General features: G+C 45.4%; 1 protein-coding gene across 2 annotated transcripts in view; it reads left to right on the top strand.

Moving 5' to 3' along the window:
* fstl5 (follistatin-like 5) overlaps positions 1–26,150 on the top strand; it is a 109,933-nt gene that overhangs the window by 65,531 nt on the left and 18,252 nt on the right. For both annotated transcript variants that reach the window (XM_076994502.1, XM_076994501.1), the window contains exons 7-10: positions 12,992–13,158; positions 20,617–20,737; positions 24,899–25,060; positions 25,641–25,775. In XM_076994502.1, the coding sequence (XP_076850617.1) occupies positions 12,992–13,158; positions 20,617–20,737; positions 24,899–25,060; positions 25,641–25,775 (585 nt within the window). The remainder of the gene's footprint in view (positions 1–12,991; positions 13,159–20,616; positions 20,738–24,898; positions 25,061–25,640; positions 25,776–26,150) is intronic.

Below are 26,150 nucleotides of genomic sequence, written 5' to 3'. Positions count from 1 at the left end.
CCCATGTAAGATCTACGTGCAGGTGTAGGTGGGAGTCAATTGTTATGCATGTGTCATGAATGCAATCCCACATTTTACAAAATGAATTTCAAGCATTCGTCTGGTAGTGCTCTAAAATCACAGCATAAAGGTGAAAGAAACCTTATTAGTGCCTTAAATTTATTCTTTTTGGTTAGGTCACCGAGTGCGCTAACTTAGATGTGTAGCTTAGATGTGTGTGGATGAAGGTGAAGCTCTTGAATTACCTTTATGATCCAGAGTTCGGTTAGCATCTGTTAAGTACTGTGGCTGTAAACACAATGTTATGTTACATTACTGCACAGGGCTTTTGTGTTTATCTTTGGTAATCTATTATCAGCCAATTATCTCTGAGAAATTACAGCGCTGGCCTGTTTAATGAACCATTTCAGCATGCTCTCATAACTATAAGTTTTTAGGAATTGGCCCAAGGCGACATGTATCAAACGGTGAGGTGAAAGGTTAAAGGGCACATTTAGTGACGGTGACTGCCGCAGGGTTGATTAGTGTGAAATCCAGTGTAGTCTTGCTTGTTTAGATCTGTGCTCTGTGGAGCTGTTTTTCTGCAGAGACTTCTCTAATAGCGGTACAGCAGCACAGCATGCTGGGAAGGTTTAGAGTATGACTCGGGCTTTTAATTACGTCTCTTACTGGTCTCTATGCTGGTGTTGTCTGACGCTGACATTTTGAATTCTAGTGAATAATGAATTGAACCGAACATTTCTGCGTGCAGACCATAGGAGAACATTGTCAATTTTCAACAGTAAACAGTCCAGTAAATATTGAGAGAGAAACCTATGAAACAAGGTAGTGGAAGGAATTAGTGTGTCCATGCGCTGGGCCTCACACAGAGACGATCTGCTAGTTTCGTAGACATTCTCCTTTCACCTTCATCCTCTTCTGCCATTTCAGATCCATTCAGCATCTCCTGACATTCGGCGAAGGCCGACACTTTCTAATAAGGGTTTAAAACGGTGTGGAGCCCAGAGTGGGTGGAAGGGGAGAGGAAACGCATAATGACGCATGCTGCTTCATTCCCACTTTCAGTCAGCTGCCCTTTGAGGGAAAAAAAATCTGGCAGGAAGTTTGCGCGCTGTGTGTGTGTGTGTGTGTGTGTGTGTGTGTGTGTGTGTGTGTGTGTGTGTGTGATGGGGCGACAGCCCTTCAGGCAAAGTACATCAAAAGGGATGAGCAGCAATTCTTCTCCCCTTGAAAAGTTGTTATTTTGTGCTTCGTATATTTTTGACTCGTTCACTATTAATATTTCAAAGCTCTGACCTATGACAAGACGGCTTAGAGGCAGCAGGTTCACTCACTCATGATACAGTATCTCCTTCTGTCTTTGTCCTCCTCCTGGTGATGACCATCAGAGAATGATGGTGGTTTTGATTCTGTTAATTATGATATTTTTATCATTATGATTATGATTATTGATACCAAGCAAAGTGGATCTCCATCTGTGTTGGCAAACTACTGCTAGACACCGCAGTAGGACGTTCCAAATATAAACAAAACTCTTACGATGTGGAATTATTTTTTTGTGAGGGACTCGTGCTCTCTGTATATCCTGTAGGTGGACACTGAGGGACGCGTGCTCTCTGTATGTCCTGTAGGTGGACACTGAGGGACGCGTGCTCTCTGTATGTCCTGTAGGTGGACACTGAGGGACGTGTGCTCTCTGTATGTCCTGTAGGTGGACACTGAGGGACTCGTGCTCTCAATATGTCCTGTAGGTGGACACTGAGGGACTCGTGCTCTCAATATGTCCTGTAGGTGGACACTGAGGGACTCGTGCTCTCAGTATGTCCTGTAGGTGGACACTGAGGGGCGCGTGCTCTCTGTATGTCCTGTAGGTGGACACTGAGGGACGCGTGCTCTCTGTATGTCCTGTAGATGGACACTGAGGGACTCGTGCTCTCTGTATGTCCTGTAGGTGGACACTGAGGGACGCGTGCTCTCTGTATGTCCTGTAGGTGGACACTGAGGGACGCGTGCTCTCTGTATGTCCTGTAGGTGGACACTGAGGGACGCGTGCTCTCTGTATGTCCTGTAGGTAGACACTGAGGGACTCGTGCTCTCTGTATGTCCTGTAGGTGGACACTGAGGGACTCGTGCTCTCTGTATGTCCTGTAGGTGGACATTGAGGGATTCGTGCTCTCTGTATGTCCTGTAGGTGGACACTGAGGGACGCATGCTCTCTGTATGTCCTGTAGGTGGACACTGAGGGACTCGTGCTCTCTGTATGTCCTGTAGGTGGACATTGAGGGATTCATGCTCTCTGTATGTCCTGTAGGTGGACACTGAGGGACGCGTGCTCTCTGTATGTCCTGTAGAGATACACAAGACATAGTCGAATAAATGAAACAGAATAAATATGTTAATATCAGGCTGAGCAGATCTGCATTTATCTTTGCATAACAAAGAACACTGTTCTCCGCAATTTGCCTGATTTTTCTGAATATTCAACATTTACCTGCATTGTGTAACACTGACGATAACACATTTTGCATGTGAATAATTCACCCTTCACACCCTCAGAAGACCCTCCCTGCAAACACACACAGTCCACACTTCTACCATAGATTTTCCCAGTGGAAATCTCTGTACAAGTTGACTTGTGGAGTGCAACTCGTACACCTCTCCTGCTAAATTAAGAAAGACATTCACACTCATGTTTTACACAAGGAATCTTTATTTATTTATGGAATTAGTTAATTATTTCACAGTGATCAATCTTTATGTGTATGTAAAGACTGAAGTGCCTGGAGACTGAAAACATCCATTTCATTTAACATGCATTCAGTCTCAGTTTATCATCTGATGCAGTGATCTGAAAATGAAGATTTGATCAGATAGCATTCACTTGATTTACTGACTGATTGATTAGTCCAGATTGTGTAAGTAAATGTGAGAGGTAATGATTTTTTGTGGTTTTTGGAGGCTAGACTGTATTTCTGGGACTGTATATCAGGGCTCTGTTTACTGATACTGGCCCAGGATTGAGGCTGACAATTCATAAAGGCATGAATTGGCCTAGTTTTGGTTTGGAGAATTTTTAGGTTTCAGGATGAAGAGGGGACCTCACCTGAGACCTCACCTGAGACCTCACCCGATTCCTCATCTGAGAATCAGGCAGTGATATGATTTCATTTTTCATTCTAGTTACCTTATACTTAGCCTGATTGTGTGATTTGTTTGTAACTTGTGTATTCGTCTGTATAATTTATTTTTGTGTAATTTGCGTGCCACCCAATGGAGGATGGGTTCCCTATTGAGTCTTGGTCCTCCCAAGGTTTCTTCCTATTCCCCACCATCTAGGGAGTTTTTCCTTGCCACTGTCGCCTTTGGCTTGCTCAGTAGGGATTTGGACCCATAGTATTGTTAACCTTGTAAATCCTGTAAAGTGCTTTGTGACAACATGTGTTGTGAAAAACGCTATACAAATATATTTGATTTGATTTGATATAAACTTTAAGACACTATAAGTAGCCTTTATAAAAAATGTATCATGGTCTATGGAATATTTTTAGGAATAACTTGCAGTGCTTGCTAGGGTAATTGTGAGCAGGACTGGAATGTGTTACCCTGACAAATTAACAAAGAATAGATCACTATTAGTATAGATCACTATTAGTTCTATTAGTGTTTCATTGCTCGCATATTTCTTAACATTATACTGAATGAGCATTTGCAATACACCTTGTACACAGTTAAGGAATCATTTGAGAAGATGTCACTGTGTTCTTGAACACTTCTCCATGTTGTGGTAAAGGATGAAATAGCCAGACAGTTCAGTCCTATCTATTCTGTCAGCACGCCAGATGTGCACTGAAGACCACAACGCTTCTCACAGGCCATAACCGCAGATCATAATTCATGTGGTTTATATTCCCACATAGATAACATGATTAAGTAAAGCATCCTGCTTTGTGCTATAACCTCTGTGACTTCTGCCTCTGTGAATTCCTGGGTTTCTGGTGTCATTTTGCCTTTATGCTGAGAACAATCACTTTGCGCAGGACTGTCTGACTGTCCGTCGATGCTTGAGAGGATGTTTGGGAACCACCAAACAACTTTGCTCAGGCTCTGAAGTCGGGCTTCAGCTCCCAGGGTCCATTTTTGCCCTCACCTCGAGGCACGTGGCGCCCAGGAGATGCTAGCGGAGGCTTTTGCTGGCAGAAAGCCGGTAGCCTCAGGACAGATAACGGCTCCCCGCACTTCGCAGCAGGTCGGACGCCTCCTGTAAGGTGGCCCTGCAGGTATTCTGCGCTTCCACTCGACTGAGACCGTAACGCTCCGAAGATTTTCCGAACGCAGCGTAGAAGCAGCGGTTTTCCAGAAGTGAACGACAGTGAACGCAATGAATGTGAAAGTGTTTGCAGAGTTTGAGAAATATATTAATCAGAGCGTATCAGGTATTTCTAAAATCAAAGACCGAAGATCCAACATGTGTGATATTGCATTTACACATAATTACTGCATGCTTGAGGCAAGAATATCTTACGAGAGGTTAAGAAACACGGCTTTTGACAAGTGCTCTTAGTAATTAAATAACCATTCAGTTATTTTTTTCTAGGCATACATAAGTGGAAACACAAACTACAGCTTTGTGCTACATCTCTGAATTCAAATAAATAAAGCACCGAAGGTCAAGTTGTATAACACATCTTCTAGAGGCAGAAATCACTGACATTAAAATGCACCAGTTATGTTTCATAGATATTGTAGAATCGTGGCCACAACTTCAAAGTGACGTCTAATAAAGTGCCATTTAATTCTGCATTCGAAGGCATGCAGCTGCTCACTTATATCACAAAGAAGATGAGGCCTGCTCTACCAGAGCCTGCAACATATACCACTCCTCACTGGGCCTGAATGCTTTATGTACTCTCAGTACACACACACACATACACACACACACACACAAATAGATGCACAAGAATGTTTATTTGGGATGTGATTCTTCTTCATATGTCCTCCCCCACAGGAAGAACTGACCACGCTTTTAAAATTCTAAAGCGGAGACTGAGAACAGTCACAGCCTTCATGACCAACACTGTGGGCCTGATGACTGCTTGCTTTAAACAGTGTTGATATGTCTTAGTCTGCCACTATCCAATAAGAACACACACACACACACACACACACACACACACACACACACACACACACACACACACACACACACACACATCATCATCATCATATTTTTTGTGAGGTATTTTCATTAACTTGCATGCTTCTTAAGCTGAAAAAAGCAATTTTTACAGTTAGGCTTAACCTTAACTTTAAACTTTAAACTCAGTAACCAAAAGGAAATGTCATGGCTCTGGGTTTTTCAAATAAAAGCTTCAAATGAAATCATTTTCCCTCATGAGAAAAGCCAAATGTCCCCACATCAGTCACAGCTTTCATCATAGGGACACAGGCTCCCGCAAAGGGCTAAATACACGGTCGCACACAAACAAACGCATGCCCACACACACATATACACACAATCACCCGTCCGGTGTCATTGCCAGTGAAGGACTGTGTGATAAGAAACGAGGCCTCACTTGAAACAAAATTGCCTTCAGTAAGAAGTCGTGGATGCTTTTTTGAGATTGGCACCAATGTGGAGATGAGAGGAGGCAAAGGTGAAACCACAGGAGACCGAAGAACGTCTGCCAGCACAAACCCGCCCGTCACCCCGCGCGCACCTTCCAATCATGAACCTCAGGCAAGGCCCTGCTTCTCACTGGCTGTTTCATCCCTCCCTCATGTATTGGAATTAAACCAATTAGCCACCTGTGTGTTGTGCTAGCATGCTAATGCGTCAGCGTCTCCCGAGGATTGGACGCTGGCCGCGGTGGAATTCAGCCGAACGCTCAGTGAAATCGGTCTTTGTTCAGCCTCCCTCACACCCGTCACTCACACTGATTGGCTCTCTGGGAAGATTTTATCCCAGCCAGCGCCGCGGAGCTGTTGAAAGATTCGACAATCAGAGCAACTTTATGAGATTATAAATCCACTTCAGGAGGAGGTGGGGGTACATCCTTCGTACCTTCCGTAAAGGATCTGGTGCTCTTTAGAAGCCTGGAGGTGTATGTCTGAGACAAGTGAATTGGCTATAATGTTCAGCAGAATGCACACTAGGGAATGCACCCGCGCACACTGGAGAATTTTTATAGTACACATGAAAAGGCAACAGATCCCAGTTAGTGTTTAAAGTAGGCTAGGGAAAGAGGACACTTCTCTCCTCATGAACACAGCGCCTGCTTGCTGTAGTGATGAAGGCAGCTGGCCTAACACGGTTTTGAACCCAGGTCTGAAAGGAGATAAACCAGAGCTCCGTCCATTGGACAAAAGAGAAGCTCTTAGAAGCCAGAGCACTCACAATGATGGTTTCCATGCCAGGTGTGATTAGTTAAATCATCTACAGATCCATTTATAACCAAACCCCTGAAGATATGTAGATATTATTACTTTTAGTTGTCATATTATTATTATTAACACAAAAACTGCTATTCAAAAATCCAGATACCCCAAATTTCATGGTAGTTTCACTGGGAGATTATGTAGGTTTATGTCGGCTAGTATAAAACTTCCCAACAGTAATGTATGTAAAAAACTGTTAAAAACACTGAAGGTTGGTCTCCTCCTCTTCTGGGCTAGTCCCATAATGTAGAACTTCATTGTCACGTTACACATTTCAGCACAGTCACTGGTCAGGGGAACATGGGGCCATTGAGAGGAGTTTCAATCTGCATCATATCTGCCCTTCTATTCCTGCATCTCCAGCCAAAGAATCAGATGTGGGATCTGAAACACAAAGCAACCGTGAATAATCATGAGATAGAAAACAGAGCAAGAGATAGAAAGAGAGAGAGTGATTGACTACAGAAGCTAATCATAGGACATAACATTAGGACAGAGATGGTCTCATTTTAGAAGAATTTTTGAATGCAAAAGAACAACTTTTGATAGCTTTCAGTACTTCCTTTCAACTACAAATTGGTTCATTTCCAAGGCAACTCAAGAACTACCTGCAGCTATCTTTAGAAGGAGAGAAATTGGCTCGCTAAAATAGTGAGGCTTTTTCAAGGCAGAAGGACTCTTCAGCTAAACAGGCAGACATAAGCCTGTATGAGAACATCCTTCAATGAACCGTGTTTCCCCAGGCTAGGCAGCTTTCTGCCTGAACAAACTTCTGGGACCATGTTAGCAAACTTAATTTGGAGTTTGTTAAACTAATTGATTTGTACCATCTTGCTGATGTCTCGGCTCATTTTCCAAGATGGCCTGGTATGTTATATCCACGGAGTAATTATTTACTGACTTTGACTATTTCTGAATTTACAGATTATGTAGAGATTGCTATGCTACTATTTGGCTTCATGAGAGGGTTTTCCATCCACCGAGTTTTTGCGCATTTTGAAAATGCGCATGAAAAAAGCTGGATGGAAAAAGACCAAAATTCGAAAAAAGCCCCAAATATTGCAAAATGATTTTTACGCTAGGAGGAGGTGGAAAAGTTAGACTATCGCATCGCCAAAATTCGAAAAAACTGGATGGAAAATGGTTTTTCGCATAAACGATGATGTATCATGCCTCAAATCATGTGGTTCTGTACATGATCGCGATGTAAAGATGGCAAATGCATGCAACAGTTCTGGAGAGAGCAAAAATTGAATTTAACTTCTCCATGTATAGAAAAAAAAAAGAAAAAAATGTTTCAAAACCTCAACGTGCAAAAATGCGTAACTGCCAGATGGACGTAAAACCACTATTGTTTTGGCGTCCTCTCACGTGATGTAAAGTTTATTCGCATAACTGTAATGGATGGAAACAAGGCTTAATTCGCATTTTTTTCTGCCGAAACTTGGAAATAGCGCATTATTTTTTCGAAAGGTTTGGATGGAAACCCGGCTATGGACATGTTCCAAGATACACTATATTGCCAAAAGTATTTGCTCATTCTTCCATAGTATCGGAATCAGGTGTTCCATTCACTTCCATGACCACAGGTGTATAAAATTAAGCACCTAGGCATGCAGACTGTTTTTACAAACATTAGTGAAAGAATGAGTCGCTCTCAGGAGTTCAGTGAATTCCAGCGTGGACCTGTGATAGGATGCCACCTGTGCAGCAAATCCAGGCATGAAATTTCCTCACTCCTAAATATTCCACAGTCAACAGTCAGCTGTATTATAAGAAAACAGAAGTGTTTGGGAACGACAGCAATTCAGCCACGAAGTGGTAGGCCACGTAAACTGAAAGAGCAGGGTCAGCAGATGCTGAAGCACATAGTGTGAAGAGGTCGCCAACTTTCTGCAGAGGTAATCAGTAAATTTAAACTTCATGTGGCCTTCAGATTTGCTCAATCTGTGTGCATAGAGCTTCATGGAATGGGTTTCCATGGTCGAGCAGCTGCATCCAAGCCATACATCACCGAGTGCAATGCAAAGTGTTGGATGCAGTGGTGTAAACCACACTGCCACTGGACTCTAGAGCAGTGGAGGTGTGTTCTCTGGAGTGACGAATAGCGCTTCTCCATCTGGTAATCTGATGGACGAGTCTGGGTTTGGCAGGTGCCAGGAGAACTGTACTTGTCTGACTGCATTGTGCCAAGTGTAAAGTTTGGTGGAGGGGGATTATGGTGTAGGGTTGTTTTTCAGGAGCTGGGCTTGGCCCCTTAGTTTCAGTGAAAGGAACTCTGAATGCTTCAGCATACCAAGACATTTTGGACAAGTCCATGTTCCCAACTTTGTGGGAACAGTTTGGAGCTGCCCCTTCCTCTTCCAACATGACGACAGAGTCTGGTGTGGATGAACTTGACTGGCCTGCACAGAATCCTGTCCTCAACCTGATAGAACACCTTTGGGATGAATTAGAGCTCTGGAATTAGGAATGGGATGGATTAGGAATGGGATGAATTAGGAATGGGATGAATTAGGAATGGGATGTCCCTTAAGCTCATATGTGAGTCAAGGAAGGTGAGGAAGGTGAGCGAATACTTTCGGCAATACAGTGTATCTATTGTTCAAAAGTTTCTGCATGTGTTTATGCACTTTTCTACCTGGAGGTGACCCTGAAATTAAGTGTTTGTTTCAGAGTCCTTTCCCCTGTACTGTTATTTGCTTCAGAATTTGTAAAATTGAAATATATTTCAGCCTACATGACATTTCAATGCTTTTTCATATTTTAAATGTTGAAAGAATATGAGTTACATAGATGAAGCAAGAGCAAATGTGACCAAACAAGAGAAAAACTCTTACAGAAGAAAATAGCAAATGAAAGGCTCCAATCATGCAATTTAACAATTTTCACAAAGGTGGGTTACGAATAGCTAATGTTAGCCCAAGACCCACCCTCTCTCTCTCTCTTTCTCTTTCTCTCTCTCTCTCTCTCTCTCTCTGCTAAAAGCGATATGCAGGTTCTGAGCACAAGCGTTCAGCATCAGAGAAGGAGGCCACAGTAAATCAAAACGGTTCTACAGCTCAGCTTTAATTATGTGCTGCAGTTATAGGTGGCAGGTTTGTCCTCAGGGAGAGTCGTGGCGTTTAGAGCTGCAGCGTGAGGAGCTGTAGATGAAGGACCCCACTCTGCACACACACTTCCCCCAACACATCCCACAACCCCCCAGCACACAATGCCCATGTCAACACCCAACACTGACTGCATTTATTCATCTCTGATCCCTTTTGATATGTTCTCCTGGAATGTAATCTTTTTAACTGAGAAAAAAACTGCTCTCTTTCTCTCTCTCCCATTTCTCCCTCTCTCTCTTTCCATCTCTCTCTCTTTCTGTCTTGCCCTCCCTCACTCTTTCTCTGTCCTCTCTCCTTGCTCTTAAAGACTCCCATAACTTCACGTCATCACATTTCAGTCCTGAGGGGCGGCTCTGAATAGAGTGACTGGTCCCAGCAAATTCCAAAGCAATTACTTTACAAGGCAGTGTAATTGAATGGCATTATTGATGGAGACAGTGTCAGGGTATCGTCCAGCACCCCCCCTCCCACACACACACACACACACACACACACACACAGTCAGGCTATAAAGCTTGTTTGGAAGAGTTTATGGTGAATGCTGTTAAGGCAAATGACACTTCCATTAATTTTTATCAGCAGTTTCTGAACTTTATAACTAAAGCAAAACAAAAGAGCAAAAGGGTTTCACTTTCAAATTCACATTAGATTCCTTTTTCCACATTTTAAAGTAATGGCCCCTAACTGAGTCTCAAGCACTAATCACAAATCAGTGCTGACTCCCTCATATCACGGCAGAGCCGTCTCCCTCTCCGCCTCTTACCGAGAGTGCAGGTGTTCACGGTCCTGCCTTCACACGGCCCCACTGAGCATGCTCCCTCCCTCTCCTCTCATTGGTCCTTTGTTGTTGTTTTTTTCACCGATTGGCCAGGAGTCTGCCAGAGGGCGGGGCAACAGGGACGGTGGTGTGAAATCCTGGCCAGTGTAGATACGGAGCACCGCTGTGCTGTAATTCCCCCCCGAGCTGAAGGGGAACTCAATGAAAAAGAATCACAACCCGCTAATTTATTAAATTACCTTTTAATGAGGGCACGGAGAAGAAAAGCGAAGCTTCTCCTCATGTGCAAAGACGCAGACTTGTATTGCACTTGGCCGTATAATTTACAGACTTCATAATTCTGTAATCATCTGAGATACCCACCAGCCACTGTTCTCATTTGGTCCTGGCTCAACTCGATTAGCTATGTTATGTGTGTGTGTAATATGTATGAATTTAATTATGCTCTGCCAGATATCTTAAATAATGCATGTGTTTGTTTATGGAAATGATACTGAGCCAATAAAGTGTTATATGCTGAAAGGGGAAACAGTAATCTATCAGTGCATCCCCTCTGGATTCCAGAGTTTTCATTTCACCCCGCTGTTTGTATCTGACCATCTTGTGGCATTAGAGCAGATTTGTTGTTCTGAAAGCCCCATGCTTGTCTAAGATCGCGGCCTTTATTTGCCCTGGTAGATGCCTGCATTTGTCCAGTGAACTGTCAAAGCGTCGGAAACGAAGTAATTGCTTCCTTAATTGTGGTGACTGTGCTGGATCAGATGGTATTCTCCTTTTACTCACTGGAAAAGATCGTTAATATTGTGTTTAATTGTCCTTTCACTGGTTTTCCAACAAAGTCTGGAGTGCTTTCGTTTTAATCAAAGTCTTCTGCTGTCTTGTAATTTGTATAAGATTCGGTTACTAGTTTTAGGGATTGTAATGTAATGGGTATGGGGCTTAAATAAAATAAAATGTTTAATTTTTTTAACGCTCTCTGTCATGGACAGTTGAGTGTTCGGTTAGGCCAGGCATAAGTCTAATTAAAGAGGCCTGAAGAGCATCTTGCCATGTCCCTGAGGTGTGTGTGTGTGTGTGTGTGTGTGAGGACACACCGCTGTACCTATGAGGTGTGTGTGTGTGTGTGTGAGGACACACCGCTGTACCTATGAGGTGTGTGTGTGTGTGTGTGTGTGTGTGTGTGTGTGTGTGTGTGTGTGTGTGTGTGTGTGTGTGTGTGTGTGTGTGTGTGTGTGTGTGTGTGTGTGAGGACACACTCCTGTACCTCTGAGGTGTGTGTGAGGACACGCTGCCGTACCTCTGAGGTGTGTGTGTGACGACACACTCCTATACCTCTGAGGTGTGTGTGTGAGGACACACTCCTGTACCTCTGAGGTGTGTGTGTGATGACACACTCCTGTACCTCTGAGGTGTGTGTGTGATGACACACTCCTGTACCTCTGAGGTGTGTGTGTGAGGACACACTCCTGTACCTCTGAGGTGTGTGTGTGATGACACACTCCTGTACCTCTGAGGTGTGTGTGTGAGGACACACTCCTGTACCTCTGAGGTGTGTGTCTGTTTTTTTTTGCCTTCTTAATACTTTCTTACTGATATTCTGCCTTCCTCCGCCAAGTCTAATAGTTGCCTGAACAAAAATCTCAACACAGTGCTAAAGTTTATCTGTAGCTGTAGTGTGATACACACTCAAACACATCATATGTGGTTCTCTGTAGATATGCAGAGAGTGTTTAAAATGCAGAGTATTTAAAATGCAGAGTATTTAAAAGCGCAGGAATCACTGCATGTGCTTAAAATTCCTCATAGTCAACCCAGACTGATATTCAATCCTTTCTGCATGCCTGGCTATTACATGCTCATAAATGCAGAACTAATTTAACAGGACTCTCCACGATTATACTGAGAGAGAGAAAGAGAGAGAGAGAGAGAGAGAGAGAGTGTGTGTTTTTGCTGGTGATACTGTAGAGTCATCATACATGTCTGACTAAAGTGATGTGATGTGTGTCAGCATGTTCATCTTGTGTGAGAACTTGCATAAACACCTGTGCCACACACCTGTGCCACACATGTGGCAAAATAACATTTGAAACCTTTGCAGTCTCTGTAATCTTTGCTTCTCTGGTGTCTGGTGTCCTTGATTACCTGTTTACCTGTATTATTGACTGTTTTGGTTAGCTTGTTTCCAAAAGTTCTCTAGCTGAGGAGGTCTGCCTCTTTCTATCTAGCTGAGGAGGTCTGCCTCTTTCTCTCTAGCTGAGGAGGTCTCCCTCTTTCTCTCTAGCTGAGAAGGTCTGTCTCTTTCCTCTGAATCTCAGTAAACTGAGCTGATGTGTGATTACTAAATGACACTTTGAGGTAATTCTATTTGTAATATGTTACAGTAACATGCATTCATGCATACAAACACATACAATCATACAAAGAGCTAATGACACACACAGACACACACACACACACACACACACGCTCCCGCACACACAACATGAAGAATAAATAATAATAAAAAAGATATATTTTATATTAAATGAACAGGTGTTCTAATGTATATATCAAAACTGAAATCTAAAGATATACTGTTGAAATATCCTCCCATGCACATGCACACACACACACACACACACATACACACACACACACTGATGTCTTTCTCCTTCTGTTTTCTCAGATGTTTATCAGCTGAGCCTGGCTGAGGACCAGAAACTGAGCGTCACCACGGTAACAGTGGGTCAGAGTGTCGTGCTGACATGCGCCATCACGGGAGAACACCGGCCGTCAATCATCTGGAGACGCAATAACCACACCCTCAACCAGCTGCACCTCGAGGACATCAACGTGAGTGACACAACGCCACACGCTCTCACACGCCACTACAACTGAGCTCTGATGTATGAGGTCGTAGACCTGTGCAGGCATCTGTTATGGGCAAGGTGTTGAGAACACGCTTCTGTCCATGCGTGAGGCAAACGTTCGTACATCTACGAATATAATGCTAAAAACCTGCACACCAATAAATGAACGCAAATAAACACCAATGCTCTCGGGTCTCATGCCTGGACACGAAGAGCAGACCGATGTGGAGCTCAAAGAGCATCACCGTTAGGCAGTGATCCCTGGGTCAGCAGGTCGGGAGGCAAGGGAGTGGAGCAGGCATCGGCGGGGGTCGGCGGGGGTCGGCGGGGGTCGGCGGGGGTCGGCGGGGGTCGGCGTACAGACGGGGGTGCGAGACTGTGCTCGTGAGGTTTTCGCCGCGGCTCTGTTTAGCTGAAGCGGGGCGATAAACGTGCGGAGGGTTCCTGGCCGGTTCTTCAGGAGAGTGGAGTGGTTTTGGCAGCCTCGTCTCCTGGCACTGAGGAGAGAGCTGGAGGCTCCGGTGCAGTGTGAGGAGCACTGGGAACTCCACAGAGATGCTCCAGTGAGGAGCAGGAAGAAGGTCACACGGGCAATTTGCTCCACTTTGTGTTCATGTAAAGGTTTGAAATTTCTGTCTAAATATGTGTGTGCTTAGGCTAGCACTGCCGGCTCATGTGCGCTCCATTTGTTCCTGTGTGTGTGTGTGTTTGTGTGTGTGTGTTTGTGTGTGTGTGTGTGTGTGTGTGTGTGTGTGTGTGTGTGTGTGTGTGTGTGTGTGTGTGTGTGTGTGTGTGTCAGAGGTATCACTAGTTTTTCTTACTCTAAATTCAATACTAAATGCTGATAAACTTGTAATGTCTGGTAGGACCACACTGATGTTGTGGCTCTCTGGATCCCCCACACCCACACACACACACACACACACACACACACACACGCACACACACACACACACACACACACACACACACACACACACACACAGAGCCTTGAAGTTGCTTAATGCTATTGCTATTTATTCGGTACCCTTGGTTCCAAATAATCTACAGCAGCCTCAGACGCTGAAATATGACATTGTGAAATATTTGCAAGTGCAGAGCTGCTAACTCCATCCAGAATGCCAAAGGGACAGGCTGAGCTGGTCTGGGATCAGTCCCTGAGGAGAACCAAACCCTCGTGGCCCTGAAGCAGGCTGCATCCTCCAGCGCTCCACGTCACCGTGCCGACTCTCCCGCTTCCAGACTGTAGCCGGGAAGGTTTCCTGTCTCTCACATCTCTATCTGCTATTCTGATTTTTTATTAATACGCTATAGCCAGTCTGATCTCACCAAGGACTTCACACTTTTGTTGGTTTTATTTGAAGAAATTTGTATAAAATACCAGTTCACCTTCAGTTTATAAACTTCCCATTCAGGACGTCCCCGATCACCTGACCCATTGTGGGACGGGGGGACAGGCCTGTCTCTGCCGTTATGGCTCATTTTGTTATGAATTACAGGCTGCTGTGGCAAGGGAATCACTCGTCTGCCCTCATCATGTGGTTCTTGAGTTGCTCTCTCCCAACGATCCCTTCAGCCTCTCCTTAAAAAGACCTGCCTCCACGTACGACTGAAGTGTCCACGTGCCTCCACGTACGACTGAAGTGTCCACGTGCCTCCACGTACGACAGAAGTGTCCACGTGCCTCCACGTACGACAGAAGTGTCCACGTGCCTCCACGTACGACAGAAGTGTCCACGTGCCTCTGCGTACGACTGAAGTGTCCACGTGCCTCCGCGTACGACTGGTGTCCACGTGCCTCCACGTACGACAGAAGTGTCCACGTGCCTCTGCGTACGACTGAAGTGTCCACGTGCCTCCACGTACGACAGAAGTGTCCACGTGCCTCTGCGTACGACAGAAGTGTCCACGTGCCTCCACGTACGACAGAAGTGTCCACGTGCCTCCACGTACGACAGAAGTGTCCACGTGCCTCCACGTACGACAGAAGTGTCCACGTGCCTCCACGTACGACAGAAGTGTCCACGTGCCTCCACGTACGACAGAAGTGTCCACGTGCCTCTGCGTACGACTGAAGTGTCCACGTGCCTCTGCGTACGACTGAAGTGTCCACGTGCCTCCGCGTACGACTGAAGTGTCCACGTGCCTCTGCGTACGACTGAAGTGTCCACGTGCCTCCGCGTACGACTGAAGTGTCCACGTGCCTCTGCGTACGACTGAAGTGTCCACGTGCCTCCGCGTACGACTGAAGTGTCCACGTGCCTCCGCGTACGACTGAAGTGTCCACGTGCCTCCGCGTACGACTGAAGTGTCCACGTGCCTCCGTGTACGACTGAAGTGTCCACGTGCCTCTGCGTACGACTGAAGTGTCCACGTGCCTCCGCGTACGACTGAAGCGTCCACGTGCCTCCGCGTACGTCTGAAGCGTCCACGTGCCTCCGCGTACGACTGAAGTGTCCACGTGCCTCCGCGTACGACTGAAGCGTCCACGTGCCTCCGCGTACGACTGAAGTGTCCACGTGCCTCCGCGTGGCCCAAAAAGGAAGAGCGGGTTTCCAGATGATCCTGAGCGGCGCTGGAAGGGAAAGCCGTTTAAGCGCGTTAAACGCCCGAGCAGAGCCTCTTGCGCCTTCTTGCATCAGCGTGCACAGCTGGGCCCATTACCATCCACTCAGGAAGGCACCGGGGGACAGCACAGCAACTCCGACCTGCTCACTCAATATATGGAAACCGTATTCAAAATGTTCTTTGGCGCTTCACACACAGCGCAAGATCCCTCACAGAAAGTCCTAGCTGCCGGAAACTTCTGGAAACTGTGTTTCTGGAACACGGGAGCCCTTCCATTACGCTCTGTCAGGATAACTTATGTGCAGAAGCTGCCTATCCAAGCAGGCTGTATAAACAGCATGACTTTGATACAACCTGTGAGGAAATCAATGGACTTTAATGAGGGGCCGCCATCCGGCCTGCTTCAATTTTTCCTTTTCCGACAACCTGAACTCACAAGTTTCTGGGTTTTATTTTGAGTAACAGCAATTTTTTAAGTTCTTGAATTAAATGGACGTTTCCTTGGGGAGGCTTAGCTGCTTTAAGTGGGCTTCTAAAATGCAAGATCTTCGTGCAGAGGTTACTGAGCAGCGAGACAGGTGTGTCTGTACACAATAGCCCCCGACGACAAGCAAAATAGACAGGCTTAGATACTGGAAAATATTTGGGACGAGGCCAAGAAATGTAATCAGCATTTACACAAATAAACACAATTGACACAAGCACATACATTTATACAAACACATACATTTACACAAGTACACACATTTACACATTTTGAAATATGTGAACTTCTATCCTCGGACCCTTTGTGTTTTATATGTGTATGGAAGCAGTGTAACAAAATCACGCCTTAGACTGACGGTCACCAACTTGATACATACACGTGACTTACTGTAAAATTCTAAATAAAAATTTGGCTCTGATTTGGTATTAACACCACTATTACCATCACTTAATTGTCTATAAAAATGGCCTTTTATGGCATAGTTAAGAACAACATCTACATTTAATATATTCATTGTGTATACAGTTCAATATTAGATGGCTAGTTAAAATAATAAACAATAAACATACATTTACATAAGTGTCCCACCATGCTGTTAGTCTCAGCAGATTATCTGCATCACCCAACAACCAGAAAAGTTGCTGCAGTCAGATAATCTGTGAAAAATATGGGAAGTTCCCATGCTGAGTGGGCACAGATAATCTGCCATGGTCCTTTAAAATACATTCTAATGTATGCATTAAAATGTATGTGAATGTAGCAAACCCCGGTTAGTTTGTTGATATTAACTGTTGAAATGTCATTAAATTACAAATCTAGAAATTGGGATTTGATGTGACTTCTGCTTGCAAATCCAAAAATAAAGCGAAGTCTTACAGCAGACTAGATGCTAGTGCTGAACATCCTGACTATTGGTTTGTTCAATATAACCTCACTGCCTTGACCTTTCACGACTCTGCACTGAGTGAGAAGAGAATAGGTGTGTCATCCCGTCCAGTGTAAGTGCTGCAGAAGTGATCAGAACCTGATCCGGGTTAACCTGCTCTTGTACTCCCGTCTTCCCCACAGATCCCCTCACAGGTGGGTCTGACCTCCCGCCCGCCGGCCTGCACGCCTCTGCTGTCACAAAGCCCCAAGGCTCCCTTTGACCCCTGTGGCCTGCAGCCTGACCCACGCCTGGGGGATTGCAGTCGGGGTCGTGGGGTCGTGGGGGCGGGGCTTGGATGTTTTGTCTTCCACGTGCTTCTCCTTTCTACTCTCACGTGCTCAACTCGCACTACAGTCGATTAGTGTGTGGAGGTTTTGTCGGTGTTGCTTAGGTCACGCAGAGGAGAGAGGAGAGACAGGGAGAGGAGAGAGGAGAGAGGAGAGACAGGGAGAAGGCAGAGGAGAGAGGAGAGACAGGGAGAGGGCAGAGGAGAGAGGAGAGACAGGGAGAGGAGAGAGGAGAGACAGGGAGAGGAGAGAGGAGAGAGGAGAGACAGGGAGAGGGCAGAGGAGAGAGGAGAGACAGGGAGAGGAGAGAGGAGAGAGGAGAAACAGGGAGAGGGCAAAGGAGAGAGGAGAGACAGGGAGAGGAGAGAGGAGAGACAGAGAGAGGGGAGAGGAGAGAGGAGAGAGGAGAGACAGGGAGAGGAGAGAGGAGAGAGGAGAGACAGGGAGAGGGCAGAGGAGAGAGGAGAGACAGGGAGAGGAGAGAGGAGAGACAGAGAGAGGGCAAAGGAGAGAGGAGAGACAGGGAGAGAGCAGCCTGAGGCCACACTTGGTCTTTAGTGAGATTGGCATCTATTAATATTCAACCAACTTAGCCTTTCTGTGCTGAGGTCCACTCCCTCTTCAACACAGTGATGTACTGTATATGGAGGCAGGGGAGGAGAGGAGAGGAGAGGAGAGAGAAGGAGAGGACAGAGAACGAGAAAATAGGAGAGAACAGGAGAGGAGAGGAGAGGAGAGAGAAGGTGAGGAGAGGAGACAGGAGAAAGTGTTAGAATATTTTCTTACTTTTTTCCATTGAAGAGGGTAAAGAAAAGCATTGAGATGCTGATAAAATAGACCTTCAGATCCTCAATCTATTTTAAAGACAAACCTAAAACACATTTTAAAAGCCCTATATTTAAACCCAACACTGGCCTACTGTATATTTACACCCAGCACTGGCTTACTGTATATTTACACCCAGCACTGCTCTACTGTATATTTACACCCAGCACAGGCCTACTGTATATTTACACCCAGCACTGCTCTACTGTATATTTACACCCAGCACTGGCTTACAGTATATTTACACCCAGCACTGCCCTACTGTATATTTACACCCAGCACAGCCTACTATATATTTACACCCAGCACTGCTCTACTGTATATTTACACCCAGCACAGGCCTACTGTATATTTACACCCAGCACTGCTCTACTGTATATTTACACCCAGCACTGGCCTGCACTGTGTTTTACAGCCTCCACTGTCCTGTTCTATGTTTTACAAACACAGCTTTCCTGATCTGTATTTACAACCACCACTATCCTGCTATATATTTACATCCACCATTATCCTGCTGTATATTTTCATCCACCACTGTCCTGCTGTATATTTACATCCACCACTGTCCTGTTCTACATTTATATGCACTGTTTTCATTTGCTACAATTAACTATAAACGGTATAATTGGCTGTAAAAGGTAGAGGTATAGGGGTTGGTACTTAATAAAGTGGCTGCTGAAATTGTGTGTGTTTGTGTGTGTGTGTGTGCGCGCCGTTTTGCCTCCGGGGCTGTATATACACAAAAAAAAAGTTCAGTATTAAATTAATGGAATTGCATGCAATACAGGGCCAAACTCAATCTCTCCTTGCAATTACCACACCGAGGAGGAAAATGAAGAAAAGAATAGGGGGAAAAATGAAACAGTCAAAAGATTTTCAATCTAGCAGTTCCGTCCTTGTTTTCTCGGGGTGTTGCGGCCTAATCAAATCCAGATCTAATCAGAAAGCGGCGAGAATGGGAAAGTAGTTATCCGAGAAAGCGTCTGAACGACTTGCCGACGGCTGTGCCTTACTGCACCCGGCGCTGGAGCAGTTGGAGTTGGTATATATGAGTGAAACAGCTTTGGGGCTTTAGGTGTCATTTGGACCCGTGCCGTCTTCTTCTGAGAGAATGAGTTTCGGTCCTGTCATTCTGTGCAACTATAAGGCAAATTCCTCTCATCCCAAGAATTTTCTTTGTCTTTTAAATCACAGAAATTCTGTATGATCTAGCTCTGAGTGCTCTTTGTCTCTTTTGTGCTGTAAAGGATCTATGGAGCCTATTTTTATTTTAGTTTTTTTTGTTTGCTGTGCCGTGTCTGTTGTCTTCAGTCGCCTGTCTGTGGTTGGACAATAGCGATGCACTTTGGCGGTGCTGCTCATCTCTGCTTTAACTGCTCTTGTGCCTTTATCAGACAGGAGACGTGGACGACACCACACAAAACAACCACACAACACTGTTACCACACAACACTGTTACCACATAACACTGTTACCACACAAAACTGTTACCACACAACACTGTTACCACATAACACTGTTACCACATAACACTGTTACCACACAACACTGTTACCACACAAAACTGTTACCACACAACACTGTTACCACACAACACTGTTACCACATAACACTGTTACCACACAACACTGTTACCACATAACACTGTTACCACACAAAACTGTTACCACACAACACTGTTACCACACAACACTGTTACCACATAACACTGTTACCACATAACACTGTTACCACACAACACTGTTACCACACAAAACTGTTACCACACAACACTGTTACCACACAAAACTGTTACCACACAACACTGTTACCACATAACACTGTTACCACACAACACTGTTACCACACAAAACTGTTACCACACAACACTGTTACCACACAACACTGTTACCACATAACACTGTTACCACACAACACTGTTACCACACAACACTGTTACCACACAAATCTGCTGTACCCACATATCTTCTTAAAGATTTCATTTTTACTTGCCCTTCCCCTTCTCTCTCTCTCTCTCTCTCTTATATATATATGAGAGAGAGAGAGAGAGAGAGAGAGATCCCTGAAAAGAACACACACTCTTTTTTGCATATCTCCACCCCAGAATTAGAATGCTTGCTGAAGCCTGTGCTCTTTTGTCCACAGATTTATGCAGATGTGTGTAGTGCAGCTGTCTGGCCTCCATTTGTTTATCAGCCTGATTACAGCCTGTGTTCTGCAAGCGCAGATTGCCTGACTATTGCTCGCACTGTTTGTTGTGCTGAGGCGTGATCCTGTCTGCTGTTCTGGCATGGCCATTGTGCAATGATGACTTCATTTGCATCCATATGCTTTTTTTCATCCTAGGATTTTGGAGATGATGGAAGTCTGTACATCACCAAGGTGACCACCACTCATATGGGCAACTATACCTGTCACGCAGATGGATTTGAGCAGCTGTTCCAGACACACACCCTGCAGGTCAACGGTGGGTAACGCACACAACCACATACGTGCTCAAAAACAACAGTTCCTGTTCCATGTTCAGGTAGCCGAACTAACAGGTGAGGCAGGACGCATTAGAATGATGAAAAAGCACCCTCCGGTCCCCTGAATATTACTGCTAGTAGTTACTGCTACCTCACAGCTTGCTATCAAAGTAGCCCACTGCTAAAATGGGCATTTATTCTAATCCAGCATAGCAGTGTTGTTCAGCTGCACGTCTGACATACCCCAGACCGGAGTGTTCTGTTTCAGCCGCGTCCTCTGAGATTTGCGGGGAGTTCTGTCTCAGCCGCGTCCTCCGAGATGTGCGGGGAGTTCTGTCTCACCCATGTCCTCCAAGATGTGCGGGGAGTTCTGTCTCACCCATGTCCTCCAAGATGTGCAGGGTGTTCTGTCTCACCCAAGTCCTCCAAGTTGTGCAGGGAGTTCTGTCTCATCCACGTACTCCAAGACGTGCGGGGAGTTCTGTCTCACCCACGTCCTCCAAGAGATGCAGGGAGTTCTGTCTCACCCGCGTCCTCCAAGATGTACGAGGGGATTCTCTCATCCTCTCACATTGTTCGCGGAACCACACCTAACGTCAAATATAAAACGCCTCTCACCACAAAACATCTAGCAATGTGATAATCAATTAACAAAAAATCTGACAACCTGGAATAGGGAAGGCTGTGAAGAGAGGGAGAGAATCGCAGTTCTATCAGTGATTACAGCACCAGAGAAAAAGTTTTAGAACGTGACCTTTTGCCGTTTAAACTTCGACCAGGGCGGTCGGCATGCGGCGAAATTGCGTAACGCACAGCAGCCTCCAGTTATTAATGACCTTATAACGTCCATGCCAATCAAAGTGGGCTTAACGCTAAGATCACATTTTAATTGGCTCAAAAGCAAATTAGCCGGCCCTGGGAGCCCGTTGTCAGGCCATTGATTTTGGACGCAGGGAAGGAAAAGTTAATTAGCATGACACGTGTTGCCCCCCTTTTGTGCCGAGTGCCAGGAAGGGTGCCGAGGTCTCCCGCCAGTGTCGCTCGACATTATACGCCACATGACATACAGGAGTCGTGGTACGTCACGAGGGGGTCGTTTTCTGTCTCAGCACCGGCTTGCCAAAGCCGCTTGGCTATGGAAACTGTTACATAATGTATGCTGGAGTAGCTTAGGCTAGTCTTAAAGCAGTAACTTAAATCCTTGTGCAGTGGAACAGCTTTTGATCCACAGTTCTGAATAATGCATGGCTTTCGACCTGATAGCTTAAACAATTGACACAATTACCCTTTCCATCTGAGGTGGAATAGTTGCCCAGTGTGAGACTCGCCTTAAGCGTTACACTATGAATATGCTAAAGTACAGAAAACTAGCAACTAATTCACAGCACGGGAGAAGAGAAGGTGATTGCACAGGAGGAACACACACTGAACTAACGTGTAGTGACCATGATGACATAGTGACCTAACGTTTAGTGACTGTGATCAGCACCAAGGGTGAGACAGAGAGTCCTAACGTGTAGTGACCATGGCACCACAATGACCTAATGTGTAGTAACCATGGTGCCCCAGTCACCTAACTTGTAGTGACCGTGGTGACACAGTGAACTAACGTCTAATGGTCAGCACCAGGAGGGAGAAAGCGGGCCGCGGGCTGCACCAGGTCTTCACACTACACTGCTGTGCATCAGAGCAGCTCGGGCGTGTGGAAGCTCAGCCAGGCACACTACCACAAGAATACACACACTAACACAAACATTCATCAGGGTGAAAAATCAGAGTAGCAACAGGGGTCAGACACTGCAGGGAGCCAACAGAAACACACACACACACACACACACACACACACACACACAAGCACTTACTCACGCGTGTGAATGCACTCACACACACACACACACACACACAAGCACTTACTCACGCGTGCGAATGCACTCACACACACACACACACACACACACACATGCGTACACGCACTCAGGAGGACACTCATCTTTCACAAGCCTGTTGTCAAACTGAAAAACATAATGAAGCATAATCAATTTTAATTCAACTCTAGACCAAAGAGTGATAAACAATGAGAAATAAGGATGTTCTTTTTTCAGCAAGTCAATGCACCACAGCTAAAACATACTCCAAAAACTTCCCCTCTCTCTCTCTTCTCTCTCTCTCTCTCTCTCTCTCTCTCTCTCTCTCTCTCTCTCTGTCTCACTAAACTCATAAGCATTGCCTAATCATAAGCAGTTTTCTAACAGATCAAAGCTTTGTAAAGGAGGGCTTTTCTGTATCAACTAGACATGAGTCAACCTTGCTCACTACCTCCAGTGGTAAGATGGTGTGGATAAGGGAGCCAGAGATTTGTCCTTTACTACCTTCATACTTGCTCAAGCAATCTCAGCGGTGTGATCGCTAACTGAAGTGTGAAATAATGAAGACCTCGCTGAATCAACGACTTTGTTCACTCGTTTTGCTCCAGAGAAAACGTTCAAGCACACATTACATGCTTAAAATGTCTTCTTAAAAATTTTCTTCGCTGCTGCCTTGCTAATGCAAAATGTGTAAGTCAAGAGGTTGTTGTGGTTTTCATGTGTCTGCCAGTGACTGCATCAGCGAATGAGTGATTTGATTTAATTCAAGTGTCCTCCAAGATGGATAAGGATTTCTTAACTGACAGCTGCTAGCTTCAAGTATGTTTGTCTGTTTGTCTATGTAAAGTATGCACGTATCTGTCTCTGTCTATGAACAGAATGTAAGTATCTGTCTGTCTGTCTGTCTTTCTGTCTGTCTATATACAGTATGCACATATATCTAAGTCTGTTTGTTTGTCTCTGCTTGTGTCTATATCTCCTCACATCCACATAGATGCGTACTCACACACACACCTTTGGGAGACGGGAAGCAGTAGCAGATGGTAGAAGATGTACCCACCCCCTACTGTCCCTGTTTAACACACACACACACACACACACACTCACACACACAAAGGATGGCACGCTCCCCTCCAAATGTCCTCGGTCTAATACGTCTCTCTGGCTCACTGTCCTCCTGGCTGGCCTCAATTAGAGCTGGCATCGCTGCATGTGTCAACAGAACGCTAACGTTACACATCACGTTCAAGCGTCACGCGCCGGTCTGCTCCGTGCCCGCATGTTCTCCCCACCGACCTCCTGCCCGTGAGGAGGGCCGGGCTTGGCCTCTCCCTCGCTCTGGACGCCCCGCCGCGTCCGTCAGCCTTGAAGGTCAGGCCTTGAGACGAAGGTGACCTACCCACGGCATCTGCGTTTAGGCCTGTGCGCTCCACGTTTTCATTAATGCCAAGTTGCTCCTGCTTTTCTACCACGACCACAACCTCCCACAAACTCCCAAATGCACACCACTCTTTCGGGAGGGAAAGATTCCACGGAAAGAGACCCAGTTAAACGGAGGAAAGATGATTAATTGTTCGTCTTCTTCGCCCCGGCTTTCACCCGCACACCTCTCTCTTCCTGAAAAAGAGCTCCCAGAGTTGATGGTTCTTGGTTTAAAAATCAATGGATCCTCAACAACAGTCTTCTGTTCTATTTATCAGGCTCATTTGTTTGTGTGCTGCTGTGCTGGTGAGCACTCAGTGCCGATTTGGTAACACACAAAGGACGGCGGGGAGCGTTCGCTGCATCATTGATACTGTGTTCCTCTGTGACAGGAATTTCAAATGGACTTGGCATATAATCCAAAAAAAGAGGCTTTCGTTCTCTTTTCATTCTTTGTAAACAGGAGGCCATGAGAATTCGGAGGCAGAAGGATGTATTCATGTCCTCACTCACTCGTCCACACGCACACGCTCATACGCTCCACCAAACTCCTCCATCTCACAGACACAGACTTTCTCTCCTTCACCTAACAACGACCTCTCGTTCACTCCTGATTTAATGAGTCACTGACTCATTCACTCATTCGCTCAATTTATTAATCCCACACTCTTTATTTAATGAGTCACCGACTCATTCACTCACTCATTCGCTCACCTAACGGCACTTTAACGGCACGGTATTCTCAGTCCTTTATATAAAGCCAATGCTCACATACAACTAATTAAAACGCTCACTCACTTAACCCCCAAACTCTCACATACTTATTCACTCTCCCCTAAAACACTCATTCCACACTTTGATCCTCTCCCTCAGTTCCCCCCGTTATCCGGGTGTACCCCGAGAGCCAGGCCCGAGAGCCTGGTGTCACGGCCAGTCTGAGGTGCCACGCGGAGGGCATTCCTGACCCGCAGCTCTCCTGGTTGAAGAACGGCATGGACATCACCACCAAACTCTCAAAACAGCTGACACTACAAGGTGAGACACACCGCTTCAATCAGCACCGCAGGTAATGTTTAGCTTAGCAATCATGTTTTGAGTAAAATTAAAGGAACGATTCTCAGCTGGACCTCAAAGCACATGAATAAATGCTATTTATTGATTTTATTAACTATTTTACCTGTGATTTTAATGGCTACTTACAAATAGCTAATCAGACAGAGTTGTGCATGCAACAATTAAGAAAGTGAAGTGCCTTTTGTCTCCACAAGGGTTCCTCAGAATTGTAAATACAGCATTATTTACATAGCATTATATGTGAAGCATTATATATAGTGACATATTTGCCACATTTTCTCAAGCCGGGAATCCTTAATCTCAGTGAAAACAGTGCTCCTCAAAGTTAGCCAATCAGAGCAAACCTAGGGCCACAACTTGGAAACAGCAAGTCTTCATGTGCTATCAAATATGTATTCACTGTCCCATTAGAGGGGTTTGCTTCAGTTGTATGGGCATGGGAGTCATCCCATAGAGATGTTGGAGGGAAACATTTTTTCTTCCTTCAGTCACATCTTAGAAGTGCGTAACGTCTGTGTCTTCTCTCGTTAAAACCCAACAGCCAATGGGAGTGAGGTTCACATCAGCAACGTTCACTTCGAGGACACGGGCGCGTATACCTGCATCGCTCGGAATGAGGCGGGGGTGGATGAAGACATCTCCTCTCTGTTCGTCGAGGATTCTGCCCGGAAGACACGTATGTTTAAGTCATAATGAGCTTTTCCAACTCTTCCTATACTGGAGCCTGGTTTCTCCTGCGTTGCTGTATTATTTAGCCAACTGTGCGTTAATAGTTCATACACTTCACATGTAGTAACAAGATGTCAAGAAATAGAATCAGAAATTCTCTTTCGTGCCACCTGTGTGTGTGGAAGATCACAGCATGAAGTTCACTGGAGTTTATTTGACTGTGCGTCCCTAACTGCGCCCCTTGTTGTTGGGTGTTTCCAAACGAGCATCTTTCCTCTCGTGACTTGCTTTAAGCCTCGCACTAATGTCGGATTTACGTTCGGCAAGCGCTTTCTAGCAGATGGTGCTGAAATGAATGGCGGTGATTTCTTTTCCTATAGGT

Source organism: Brachyhypopomus gauderio, unplaced genomic scaffold (assembly GCF_052324685.1).
Source record: "Brachyhypopomus gauderio isolate BG-103 unplaced genomic scaffold, BGAUD_0.2 sc146, whole genome shotgun sequence".
Lineage (NCBI taxonomy): Eukaryota > Metazoa > Chordata > Actinopteri > Gymnotiformes > Hypopomidae > Brachyhypopomus > Brachyhypopomus gauderio.
The sequence above is the reverse complement of the archived record's forward strand: the minus strand, read 5'-3'. Positions and strand labels throughout refer to the sequence as shown.